The sequence below is a fragment of the Polyodon spathula genome, chromosome 23, assembly GCF_017654505.1.
Source record: "Polyodon spathula isolate WHYD16114869_AA chromosome 23, ASM1765450v1, whole genome shotgun sequence".
In the NCBI taxonomy this organism is placed as follows: domain Eukaryota; kingdom Metazoa; phylum Chordata; class Actinopteri; order Acipenseriformes; family Polyodontidae; genus Polyodon; species Polyodon spathula.
In genome coordinates this window covers 25,670,396-25,683,355 of record NC_054556.1, presented here as the reverse complement: position 1 = coordinate 25,683,355, position 12,960 = coordinate 25,670,396, and the positions used below count along the sequence as shown (strand labels likewise).

At 41.9% G+C, this 12,960-nt stretch overlaps 2 protein-coding genes across 2 annotated transcripts in view; both read right to left on the bottom strand.

The window, feature by feature from the left end:
• LOC121297933 (targeting protein for Xklp2-B-like) overlaps positions 1 to 478 on the bottom strand; it is a 4,487-nt gene extending 4,009 nt beyond the window's left edge. The window contains exon 1 of the mRNA XM_041224569.1: positions 415 to 478. Within this exon, the coding sequence (XP_041080503.1) occupies positions 415 to 478 (64 nt within the window). The remainder of the gene's footprint in view (positions 1 to 414) is intronic.
• A 4,233-nt stretch (positions 479 to 4,711) lies between these two features.
• LOC121297974 lies at positions 4,712 to 10,441 on the bottom strand. The gene is made up of 5 exons (XM_041224633.1): positions 10,312 to 10,441; positions 8,675 to 8,765; positions 6,875 to 7,039; positions 6,222 to 6,353; positions 4,712 to 5,348 (listed from the first exon to the last, which is right to left on the bottom strand). The coding sequence occupies exons 2-5, from the start codon at positions 8,763 to 8,765 to the stop codon at positions 5,212 to 5,214; spliced, it is 525 nt and encodes a 174-aa protein (XP_041080567.1). The 5' UTR covers positions 10,312 to 10,441; the 3' UTR covers positions 4,712 to 5,211.
• Between the last annotated feature and the right edge of the window lie 2,519 nt (positions 10,442 to 12,960).

Sequence of the window (12,960 nt, the reverse complement as noted above, 5' to 3'; positions counted from 1 at the left end):
TTCTATTTCTTTATTACTCTGTCTTATAGAACTGTAATAATGATCTAACCCTAATAACAGGACATTTTACAAACTGTAAAGTACCACGACAAAGACTCCTCATTTAAAAAAAATCGATTGAAGTTGTTTGACTTTATTTAATTTTACTCAGTTCAAATTTGAATATGTGCACCATATGTTTTACAGAAACTAGAAACATGTAATGACTTTGCTAAGGTTGTAGTCTTGGTCACGATGGCTCCTATAAGATGCGTTGCTACAGATATTCTACAGGTATTTTGCTTTTTAAAACTGTTTCGTTTCTCCCTTGCAGGACACCTTTGCTGCAATCTATGGGAAGAATGCAGCAGCTGAGAGCAGAAGGTCCCAAGAAAGCTTCATGAAGTGGCTGTTCGCTGGAATGACTCTGGCTACCGGTCTCGTTGTCGGCTCCTACATTGTACACAAGCACTTGTAGAGCCGCCCGGACACTCTCCATGCGACAAGGAGAAACGCTCAACCAGAACAATGTTGTGTAAATGTCTCTGCATCCCCACACACAGGCATCTTCTCCTGCAATACCAAACAGCTTTGCAAATGTCTCTGCATCCACACACACACACAGGCGTCTCCTCTAATACCAAACAGCTTTGAAATGTCACATTCCAGCACCAGTGCTCAGGATCTCCACCTTTCGATATTATTATTATTATTATTATTATTATTATTATTATTATTATTATTATTGTTTGTTTTGTTTTGTTTTTTTCTTTCCCAGGATGACCTAAATAAAACTTCTCAACACAACCTAAAAAAAAGAATATCCCATGCCAGCGGGTGGTCTCCTAAAGCGAGACAGATTTAGAAGTTAGAAAGGACTGTTTTTTTAAAGATTGTGTGAAGGACCAATAGAGCCTGCTTAGCAATCAGTGTCCAGTTCTTTTCTGACCCTTGTAATTCTCACTGCACAGCGCAGGCTGTTCTAGTTCACTGTGTTTAAATACACATCACTGCTGAGTGACAGCCTGGCCTCAGATGCATGTCATTCCACTGCACGCATCTTTGCCAAGCTGTCAGGATGTGTTGACTTTTTTTCTTTCTTCCCTGTTCATCTGACCACATGAAAGAAAGGAAAGAGAACCTATCACATCAAGCTTAAACCCATGACACTGTAGTTCTGGAAACTGTTCTGTTGATCCTATATGAATCCGATGCCACTGCTGTACTAGTTCAGCTTTGCGACTCAGAATATGTAACCGTCCATTAAAGTCACAGGGATCTCGCGATTGTTCATTATCCTTAGGTTAAGACCAAGAGACTAAACATGTGAGTGATGCTTGACTGCTTGAGCATGATTCAGTTGAGGCTGCTGCTACTGCACTAATCTCATTTCGATCCGATATTTCAGCCGGTTCTGTAAATGAAACAGCTAAGGTTGCATGAAAAACGTGAAGTGTGTGTGGATCTTTTGTTGTGGTGCCATGCACTCCCATTGATGCGGGTCAGCCGAATCCTTGTGACTTCGTGTGTGCATCGTTGCTGTCTGATGCATTCTGCCCATCCTTTCAAAGATTTTTTTTTTTTTTTTTTCATTTACTAAACTTTAACTGGATTTTTTTCAAATTAAAAGTTCATGCAATAAGTGCAGCAAATGTATGCGGAGCAATCAGATTTGCTAAAAAGTTGATGTGTTCATCAAATCAAAAAATATATATTGTTCCATGTTTTATGTACCCATTTTTTTCTTCTAAAATGTAACCATTTCTGCATTCAAATGTCGGTTGATAGCTTCAGTCATAAGTGACGATAACAGGTTTTAATCTACCATTGGTTTTTGAATAGCACACTCTGCCACTCTGTGGTGGAATGTTGTAATAACTGCGATGACCAACACACTTTTTCTGCACACCGCTGTAATGTAAGTGGTGACAACACTATAAGCAAACAGTATGCATGATCATGTATCTTTTAAACACATCAGAACGGCGTGCATTTCCAGATGCTTAAGTCCGTTCAGTAATAATATTAAACATCGTGTTGGAGCCACTTCTGCTAAATTTACAATGTTTCCTAATTTCTGTTTGCCAGTGTTTTAAACACTGCCTGTAAGGAGGGGTCAGGTCCTTGGCTCCCAGGGTTCCTCTGACGGGGTACTTTTGCGGGTAGCTGCCTAATAGATGATTAGGATGAGGCATCCTGAGGACTGAAGTTCCCACCCTGGCTTAAAGCAGCCCTGCATTCAGGAGTTGTATCTTCTGTTAATTTACTGTGTGTAATACTTATATTCCATACAACCTCATTTCAAAACAGAAATGTCTTTTTTTTAAATTTTTTTGCTTGAGGTTGTTTCTATGCTGCGTCTTACTTTGAAGTTCTTATGACCAGAATAACCAATGCGGCACTACATTACCTACTGTAGGTGAAAAACTAATCTCAATTTAGTATAGTTTCATTAGAATATTTAATAAACAATGTTATTTAAACGTATTATTCCATGTACAGCAATGTTTTCATGTTGCCTTAATTTAATACATGCATTTTTTTATTTGTGAGTAAGAGATGGTTTTGTTTTTTGCTTGAGCTCTTTCTGCAAGGGAGTGTGTATTTATGGGCTTGAATTTGTTCACCTTGGTTAAAGTTCATGCAAATCTTAGAACACAAAAAGGAAAACTGACTTCTTTTAAAAGCTTTTTAAATTGCAATTTGCTCATCCAAACCTGTATTGGGGACCACCTGTATAGAAGGACAGCCTCATTTATAGCTATTCATTTTGAATCCTAGTATATCTCTTTATCACTGTCTAGCTTTGAATATATGCATGTCAGCAGTATACAGACAATCGTTTATAACACCTGTATATAAAGACTAGCCCCCTTCGATGTTTCTGTAGGCAGGTTTGACTTGTTTTTTTGTTTTTGTTTTTGTTTTGTTTTTTTAATGTACTTGTGTGGATCCCTTACAAAGTTCACCTCTGTAAATTTTAATTTAATTTTGAATTGTGACCAAATACAGTATACTTTTGCAAATTCAAGCCCTGTTATTAACATATGTAAAGTTAAAAAAAAAAAAAAAAAAAAAAAAAAAAATTAACAAATATATATTTTTGTTGCACAGAAAATAGATTTATCATTTTTGTTAATGTCTGTTCAAGCTATTTGGTGAGTTTGAACTGTAGAAAGTTTTGTGTAAAAGCCCAGCATACAGCATGTTTATGGAAACCCAGATAGTGGCCAGCATGCATTCCAGTGTATGTAGACTGTAAACGCCTGGACAGGGAATCTGCAGAGTTTGTAGAGCAGTCTCGGAAACTGGCACCACTGTGGCTCCAGTATTGTGTTTCCACTCCCTTGTTAGCTATAGGGCAGGTGGGGCCAAAGTGGCAGACAACTGGATGTAGTTTCAAAGCCTTATCTTCTCCATAAACTTTGATCTGGCTTATATACACATGCTGCCATCGAACCCTAGGGCCAGTGGCACAACGGTTAGATCAAGATATTGAGTCAGTTTGCAGGCAGAGTTTAGCTCCTCTCTCTGTTTTTCTGTTGATGGTGTAGCTGTAGATGTTCTAGCTGAAGGCAGAGGTTGGCTAGGGGGGAGGTGGGTACATTTATACAGCTAACAAAGTGAATGCAGAGCAGTATTTTGCTTACACTTTGATGTGCCACTTGAATCCTAATCAAGGGATTGCTCTGTGCTTGCAGCCTGAATGGCATTTTGCAATGTTTCACCTGGGCGTCTCTTACATTCAGAGTAGGTGGCATTTGGAGACGTTGGGGGTCCACAAATAACGTTGCTTTGTAGAGGTAAAGTGACAACAACAAACCTCAGTGGAATTAATGCACACACTCGCAGGCTGGACTGAAATGAGACACCCAAGACACTGCACAGTTCACATGACAACCATGCTGAACGAGGCACATAGTAACAGCAGGGTCCAGCCATCCCTTGGGATGGAGGAAAAGGGTTCTCGTTACTTTCAAGACAGCCAAGTGAGAAAAAAAAAATAAGGGTGTGTTCGTAGCAACCATCCCTGTTTAAAAATACCCTTCATTAGTTTTACTTGGGAGTAATTTTCTCCAGGACCGAATGTAGAGTGAGAGTTGGCTTCATGTGCAGTATTTGCACCAGGCAAGTTCATATTGTCATTCACTGGCTTGTGGTAAGGATGATTAATAATGCAACTGTGTAGTACTAGTTTAATTGCACATGATAATAGGGGAGGGGGAAGGGGGGAGGGCATTTGCATGTACACTGTGATTAACAGGCTGTTCTGCAGAACAGTAAGTAAGTTTATTGAGTTAGAAAACCAAGCTGGAATTTCAGTGGTCCCTCCCTTGATGTGTCCAATAAAGCTTGAGCTGATATCTACTTCCTTGTGTGTGCATTTTGCCTGATTTTAGACAGCATCAGTGTTGGAACCACTTCTGTAATTGCATTACAAAAAGGAGTATGAGCTCACTCAGGATTTCCTATTAAATTCAAAGTATTAAAACAGATCACATGTCATGCTTGTTCACTTACAACAGAAGCTGAAATCAATATCTATCCACACACGCAAATTAAAAAAAAAAAAATTTCCCTGCAAAGATTTGTCTCATATCTTACTATTGCATTTCTCCTTGCCCCATTCACAGTAGCATAATGGAGAATTGAAGATGGTAGGGATGCTGTCCTTGAGAATGGGTGGAGCGAAGGGAAGTCACACATTAACAAGCATAAGACCAACACTTGCTCAGGTTAGACTTTGTATTCTTTATTTAGTACAAATAAGAGAGGCCGAATGAGAGGAAAGTTTCCCTTGTTTCTTTGAGTCAGACATGTAAGCCGATCACCCAACGCTCTGAAAAAACTCCTTTCTTAAGAATTCAGTAAGGTGCATTCCACAGAAATAACCACAAACTAAGATTTCATTTAGTGAGGAATTTTTAAAAAGGAAAGTTTTAAAAATGAAAAGTACTTTCCTAAGAAAAATAAACTTTTTCAAAACTAGAAAGAAACTATTGAAAATGTGACAGAGAAGCTTGTGAAATTATCGTTTCGGAACAAGAAATAAACTGGGTTAAACGGGTAAACGTTGCACGGCGCTGGATCGAAATTTTAGTAGGTCTGGCCCAAAGTGAGTGGCAGGACTAAGTGAATGTGGGTTACAGTGTGCTCACAGCATACAGGTCAATCAGGACATTCAGGTGGCAGCTGGACGGACCAGGAGCAGCAATACAGGCTGCCCTCCTCCTACTTCTTCCATTGGTTTTTCTCGTAGTCCCATCTGGAGGAAAAGCCCTCGACTGGATTGACTCGCATGTCAATCATCCTCTTGGCCTGCGCTGCGATCCAATCCTCCTTCAGGGTGTGAGGCTGAGGCGGCAACACTGAAAACACAGGGCCAACAGCCTGCTATTGATATCTGCCATGGCGAGTTTCGTGAAAGACTACAGAGCATGCTGAATAGGAAACATTGATGCAATAAACAAGCTGTCCTTTACTGTCGGATCAGGCACGGACCACCTCTCTAATGCTCCATTACACCGTTAATAGAAATGGTTTATTAGAATAACATACAGTACCTTATTTTCTGCTTGAAAACTAGAGAAGTGAAAAACCTTGTGTAACGGCCGTTAACACAGATCAGGAGATAAGTTAGAGAACATGGGGAGGGATGATGCAAGAGAAGGACATCTACAAACCATTAAAGGGTTAATGTACGCACTCTGACAAATGCTTCGAGAGGCACAAGAGCACCAACACTGAACCTACCTTGCCTGGGATATCCACAGCTTAGCTCCAGAGTAAAAGTCTCACGATTCCCCCAGACTCATCAAGGGACTGGCTAACGGATGACTGTTCAGTTGCTGATTATGTAACACAATAGGAGTCCCTAAGTAGGCAGGGTCAGGCCTGATATAATCAGAGATGGGTCTTTAGAAAAGTTTCCAGGTGTCTTTAAAAAGAAATCCACGAAACTAAAGGGCTCAAATTAAACCTGGGATCAATCACAAAGGTGTAATCTGTAATTAATTGCAATTACAACGGAACTGTAGTTGAATGTTGCCACACCTGTGTAACTAACTAATTAATACCATATAAATGTTATTGCAATTATAATTTCAGCAAACATTGCTGCTGCGATTGTAATTCTAATCCCAGTCCAGCCCAGGGCTGGCTCATATAGGTTCCCAGCAACGTTTGTTCAGTCTCAAGCCACTGTGCTAAGGCAGCAAGGTTAGCGAGATGGAGACACATACCGAAGACCCGCTGCCACCACACCACCAGCCCGGTGAGGCCGATGAAGATCAGCACGCCTCCCACCACAGTCTTCCACTCTTGGGTTGGCTTTTTCATCTCTGCGAAAGTCTGGTTGAACGCCAGGCGGTACACTGAAACAAAGCACAAGGGTACTCTTACTGGGGGCCGCGTAGAACTTCGACAGCACAGCTTATCAAACAATGCATTCGCAGGACCTTGCATTTCACAGGCTACAGTTTAAAGAGTGCGCGCCCAAAGGCTTTGACATTCGTTTCCATTTCAAATCAGTCTGAGAACAAATTGTATGGGCATTGGTGGAGAGGGTGTCTCTAAAGAGATGTTTCACAGCACAAAGGGCAATAACGCAATTATATTAAACAATAATTATATATATACACACACACACACACAGAGAAAGCTACGTCAATCATAGACCTGTCCATTAACGTGGTCTCATTTCTACAATATTATCCTGGAACGTGTATTTGTTCCAACAGCTCTGTGGGTTTGCCCCGCACCCTTGCATATAAAATAGGCCGCATGAACACATCCACCTGCGATGACGTGAATGGAACGGTTTGATTGGGAAGCCAAACGCCTCCTCTGCTCTCTATACTGCCTGCTCCTCTTAGATACACAGGAGGGTTCGTACGGGCGATTTTCTCCTCCTCCGAGAGGTTCTTCCAGGAGCCCAGCTCTTTCTGCTTGAGGGACTGCTGGGCCGTTGTCAGGGCCTTTTGGAAGGGGATGTCAGGCAAGGGGGTGTCCTTGCGGTCCCAGTACATCGGCAGAGACAGGTCTTCCTGTTTCGAAATCTCTACAGGGAAACAAGGAGAGCGTCTCAGGGATGCTGCACAATGCTACTCGTCCCTAGAGCTTGCTGCCTCTGCCCTGCTCAGTGAGTATAACTATGCTGGTTAAACCTGTCTGGAACTACTGCAGTAAATAAACCTACAATAATTAACATAAAAAGAGCAGTCAAGCAAGTCAGGGTTAGGAAAAGGTTTCCTGCAGCCCAAGGCATTTTAGTACATTGCACAGGGAAACCTGTAAACTTTCTTATGCAAAAGCACTGCATAGTCAGTTATGCTTTGTATCTAAAGCAACATATGGCTTCTCCATTCTAGCTACTTCCAGACATTCCACAGACAGTTAATTTGCAGGATGCATTGTCACACAATTGCTCCATCTAGTGGCAAGCAGGAGAATGCACTTCCGATTCCAGAGCAAGACTGGAGCTACAAACAGCATCTGGGGGAGTAGTCTACTTCTCATTATCACAGGGTAATAGCTACAGGAAGGCATAGTGGAAGATGAATTATACTGGGACATAATAAAGCAATCAGGAGGCAAAGCAGACAAGACATCAATTGGAAGCTTTAAGTATCTCCAGACTCATCTGCGGTTCATGATGTAAAGACTAAAAGCGTTCAAGGATAGGGTCGTTGTGCAAAAGAAGAACTCGTGTCTGCTGTGAAGAAAAACACACTTTCAAGAATTTCGTGAAGGTGACAGACAAAGCTGGTGTTGTTTTAAATGTTGGTTCAAGGGCTTTCAAATAATTTTTTTTTTAAAAGGTCGAGCAGCCCCCCCATCAGTCCACCGATTCCACTGGGAATGACCTGCACAGATTTCAATATGTGCAACAGCACACCTGCCAAGGAGAACCAAATGCATTTTATCCGAGGCTCAGAAAGCCACCTGTGGATCACTTCATTCGAGTCCCTGAGCTTCTCACAATAGGCTACGATGTCCAGACAATTCAGGGATACATTTGTGAACATCATTTTACATAACATTGATGGCAGCAGTTCATAAGGTGGTTCCAAAATAGTGTTACACATCCACACGTGCTGCTACAACTGTTTAAATAAAACTTACCTTTTCTACACTTATAAACTTTAAAGTCTGTTTCAAAGCTCTTTTCAAAATGTCCGCCCTAGTGCACTGGGGTTTGAGATGTGTCCTCTAAATCACTGCAGAAAAAGCAATCTTTAAAAAAAAAACAAACAAACAAAAAAAAACACACCTCTGTTTTTTCACATCGTGGATCGTTATTGCAGAGTTACCCGTTTGACAATGTGGGCAATAATCCTTACACTATGATTTTGAAGAGACCTTTCTAACAGACTTTAAAGTTAGACGTGTAAAAAGCTGTCAGGATGTTAATGAAAAGTTACAGTCATGTTAAACAATTGTAACAATACATGTAACGATATATTTTATGGACCCTCGCTACTGTACCTAGTGAACGATACTGAAACAATAAAGAATTTGATAAGTATACATGAGTAAGAATTAGCACACAGTGTAACACAGTCATGCACAGAGTCACATTTAAACACAGGCACAGTAGATGCACTGCACACCACCCATACAGTGGCTATACCCATATACTGATGTCAAAAGTGTAAATAAACCCCAAATGAACGGCTTGGCAGCCTGCAGTTACCGTGCCCATGAGCAGCCCGCACACTGACGTTCGCAGCTATCCCTCGCCTGACCAGGAGACCTCCCATTCGCAAGGCTGGGAATGGAGACATCTGCAAAACAGGGAGAGGGGAAAAAAAAAAGTGTTCAGGGCTGTGTGTGTGGAACAAGGATTTAATCCGAACAATGCCAAGGTTCCTGGATCCTCGATTCTCCTCTGATCCTCCACTGTGCATCTATGCGAATGAGTTCACTGTCAGCATGTCCTCTGCTCAGGTCTAGAACAGAAAGGCAGCCAAACCCATCTCTCCTCCTCCTGATGCCTGCAAAATCAAATCTTCCCCTGCTTAATTAGGCTTATTAACTTATTTAGAGAGCAGCTTGATTTGCAGAGAGATAGGGATGCTCTGCTGCTGCTGCCTTTAGGCTTCTGATCAAAACACGTCTATGTATAGGTCCTGTATACGAATTGGCAAAACTAACATCTTTTGATCCATCGTTAGAAGACGTGCAGCATGCAGAAGCACACTGCCCTCTCTACTTTTATTAATGTTTCCAGATGTATAAAAATTAGACTAATCCCAGGATTCAATTAATTATAGTGTATAATAAATAGAAATGGGTACTACAAATATTTTAAAAAAAACTAAAATTCACTTTAATATTTTCTGTAGTTACAAATATGAAGTGGTTAACACTGCTGTGTAATAAGCCAGTCAGGTGAAGATGTGTCTGCACTGTAGCTTACTGTAGACAACGCTACTCATCCTCTCCAAACACAAGCAGGGGGAAAAGCATTTAAAAAGACAGAAAGCCTGTGGGTTTCCACGAGACTAGCATGAGGATTGAAGTGAAGCTGAAATCCAAGCAGCTGCTCTTCAGTCTTGTCAGAATTTTTAAGCACTGAGAGTTGCTGGAAAAGAAAGGGAGAAATGGGATCTAATAAAAAAAAGTTTCCTTCTTTTGTAGGAATGTGAAGGTGGACGTGATCCCGAAAGAAAGGTACCAGAATCAATGCCAGACAGATCCGCACTGTGCTTGTGCCTCGGACTGCCTCAGCTTAATATGTTGATCTTTGCCGTTTACAAAATGGGCTCCACCTCAACACTGGCTGCAAGCCATTAAGAGAGACATGAACGTAGCGTAAACTGGCAAGCGGTCAAAAACAGGCAGCCATGTAGCTGTGTCTGATCTGACCTCCACCAGCATGCTAGCCGACTGAAACCCCACGACAGACCTGACTAGAATGTAGCTTTGAAACAACCAGAGTGCTCACTTCAAATATACGGTCAGTCTGCAGCCTGCTTGCTAGAAACAAAGCAAAACTATTGACAAAAACAAACTCCTGCAGTTCAAACTACAATTGCATAAGGGCATGCAACCAGTGAACGTAATGCATTTGCACAAATCAAATGCAAACAAGCAAGATTTCCCCCACACTAAAACTACTTGACACTGACATTTGCACACCCCACCCTTAAACATACTGTTATGCTGAAAAAAAGAAATTTTCCCTCCCTCTTCATTATTACCACGAGTAAACAACCCTGACAAACAACACTCAAACAAGAATGTTTGCAGCTCACACATGCAAAGTAGTGTTTTAATAAAACACTGCTTGACGCTCACAGAAAAGTATCACATCTCAGGAGTACTTACAGCTCTCAGGTTAATGAACAGCAGTAGGTGTGAAACTCTAACAGTAACTGTCCCTTACTCTCCCTTTCTCTCCAGCTGCTGTCTCTCTCTCTCTCACTCAGCTAAAGGGCTGCGGAGACTTCCACAACAGGAAACTTACACTGAGGCATGACGGGGGAGAACGCTGCTAAACAACATTCAGCCATGTGACAAACAAAAGTAGCACTTGGCTCAAAAACTGGACTTTAAGTGCTTATTGAGTTCATTTCCTCATACAACAGAGCACACAGCAAGGTGTGTGTGTGTGTCACAAGTTCGAGGGACCCTGTTGCTTTGTTTTCTGTGAAAGTGGAGCCCTCCAGATCACTGGCTGCCAGCCAGAGCTAGATTGAGCGTCAAGTCTGAAGCCGGAAGGATTGTAATATAGCACAGCCCACTGGAGTCTAAATGGGGAACGAAAAAGGAGTACCAGGGAACTGAGAGCGTTTCCTAAACACTGTACAGGAAGTAGTGTGACTGGATTTTATTTTTATCCTTTTAATTCCCTCTCTGATCTTTCACTATACTGATCAGATTTGACTTTTAGACTGAGAAAAATACATATTTTTATCAGTGTAATTTTTTCTTAAAGCTGCAGTGTGGCAAAATGATTCGTTATTCACGAACACCACAGTCTAGCCTTCAGTGCACTTCAGCAGAAGCCAAGCGCTGTTGACTTGCCAGCTTGTCTTTCTTACAGCTGTTTTAGCTGCAGCCACACAGGATTCTGGGAGTGCTCTTGTCAAGTGAAGAGTCAACTGCCTCCTCAAACCTGCAGCAGCAGTAGCAGCAGCAAGGGGGTACAGCTCAGAGAAGCGGAACACAACAAACGCAGACCTCCTGTAAATAGAGATACCTTTAAGATGGGTCTCTAACTAAGCAGGGAGCCAATTAAGATTTCCAATATCTTTAATTGACAGTGGTTGAAGCAGATAGTTATCAGGTTTTTGGTCAACACTTCTGTGGCAGAGCAAAGCTCTGCCCTTTATAAATTGGCAGGGATGGGGTTAACTTCCCCTACCTGCCTGGGTTTATTATGTTCAGGTGGCTGGGGTTGATTAGTTGATTAGGTTGATTAACGATCAATCAGCGCCCAGCCACCTGATATAAAAGGAGGCCTCTGCTTCTCATTTGGAGAGAGGGAGCTGAGGAAGCAGGTTGGTTTTTTTTCATATGTACCAGTAAATGTCAACCGTTTGAACCCTAGGGCTACATAAAGGCGCAGTTTCCAGAAAACAAAAATATGATATTTTTTTTCTCCTCAAAACAGCACTTTCGCTTGTTCTGGTTCTAACACTGCACACCATCTCGCTTAAACCATCGTAACAAATTTATATGTTGTTAATAAGTGCAACACATGACGTGGCTCCAAAGTGTTTGACACGTGTCAAAATTATGAAGGCTGGATGTGAAGAAAACACTCACACGCCTGTCAAGAGGCAATTCTTCAAAATGCCTCTAGATGGCACCAAATGCCTTTTCTTGATTGAAAAGCAGCTCCTGACGTCCTTTCCATGTAACAAGTGTTGGCCTGTTTGATTTGGCGAAGTGGAGTTTGCATTTCAGTTGAAACGCAAAGCTCTGTCTTTGTTCCCTCTGATAAGGCACGTCCCTAAGTAAATATGAAAAATTTAGATTGTGTTCCTCTTCCGCGTTGTTGGATGAAAAGTTGCCAAAATAATACTAGTTTTGGAATGCAAACGAGTGGCTAATGGTATATTCGATCCTTCTTTAAACTGCTAACATTTATTGCATGGATTCATGTAGGCCTTCATTTCTCAAACTGTTCAAAATGTCCCCTGATAACATCATGGTAATGGGAATGGATTAGCTCAGTGTACTATTGCTCCGTGGGAGTCCAGCCTTTGGTCCAGTGAATTGGCCAAAAAACGTCTCTTATTGGAGGGTATCGTTCTCCGGTTGATGATCTACAGGAGAGAAACAAACCAAAGTGCCCCCCAGACCACCCCCTCCGCTCCCCAGTTTCCTCGTTCCGATGTTTGATCCAAGTGGATTCTGAATGGCCCGATCAGAATTATCGGTTTTGCTGATCTTGTTTCACCCTTACAGGAGAGAGAACTGCTGCTCTCATCCGGAGACAATAGCTCGGTGACACTTCCTAATATTCACGACAGTATGACTGAATATTAAAAATCAAGCACAAAAAGAACTGCCAGCAATTAGAAACAGCTTTCTCATTTGTGCATATATTACTTGGTCTGTGCGCTATCTACAATAGGCAGGCCGCATGCTTTCAGTTCATTTGCAAGAACCCTTTTGGGGAAACAGATTGCCTTCAGCTACAAGCCACCGGCTAATTTCTCCCTATTCTAGATCTAGATTTTATGTATATATATAAATGACAAATGCTGTCCGAGCCACACATTTCCAATTCCAATTTCAAGCTCAATGGAGGTGGGTTCGAAGGGGAGAACGCGGACAATGGGCCTGTAATTGGTGTGAAAGAAAGAATGTTTCTGCTTCATTTTATTTGAATTAATCAGTCGGGCACGTGCCGGCTGTGGGGTGAATGAAACAGCGTGCGGTGTCTGCCCCGCCTCCCTTCATTATTGGCACAGCTATTGTCAAATCAAACGCCCCCCCCCCCCCCCCCCCCCCCCCCCATCCTCC

Coding starts and splice junctions, on each gene's coding strand:
- LOC121297974 (XM_041224633.1), bottom strand. CDS start 8,765: ATGTCTCCATTCCCAGCCTTGCGAATGGGAGGTCTCCTGGTCAGGCGA. Junction 7,040..8,674: donor GCGGGCTGCTCATGGGCACG/GTAACTGCAGGC, acceptor GTTTCCCTGTAG/AGATTTCGAAACAGGAAGAC. Junction 5,349..6,221: donor GTGGTGGCAGCGGGTCTTCG/GTATGTGTCTCC, acceptor CTGTGTTTTCAG/TGTTGCCGCCTCAGCCTCAC.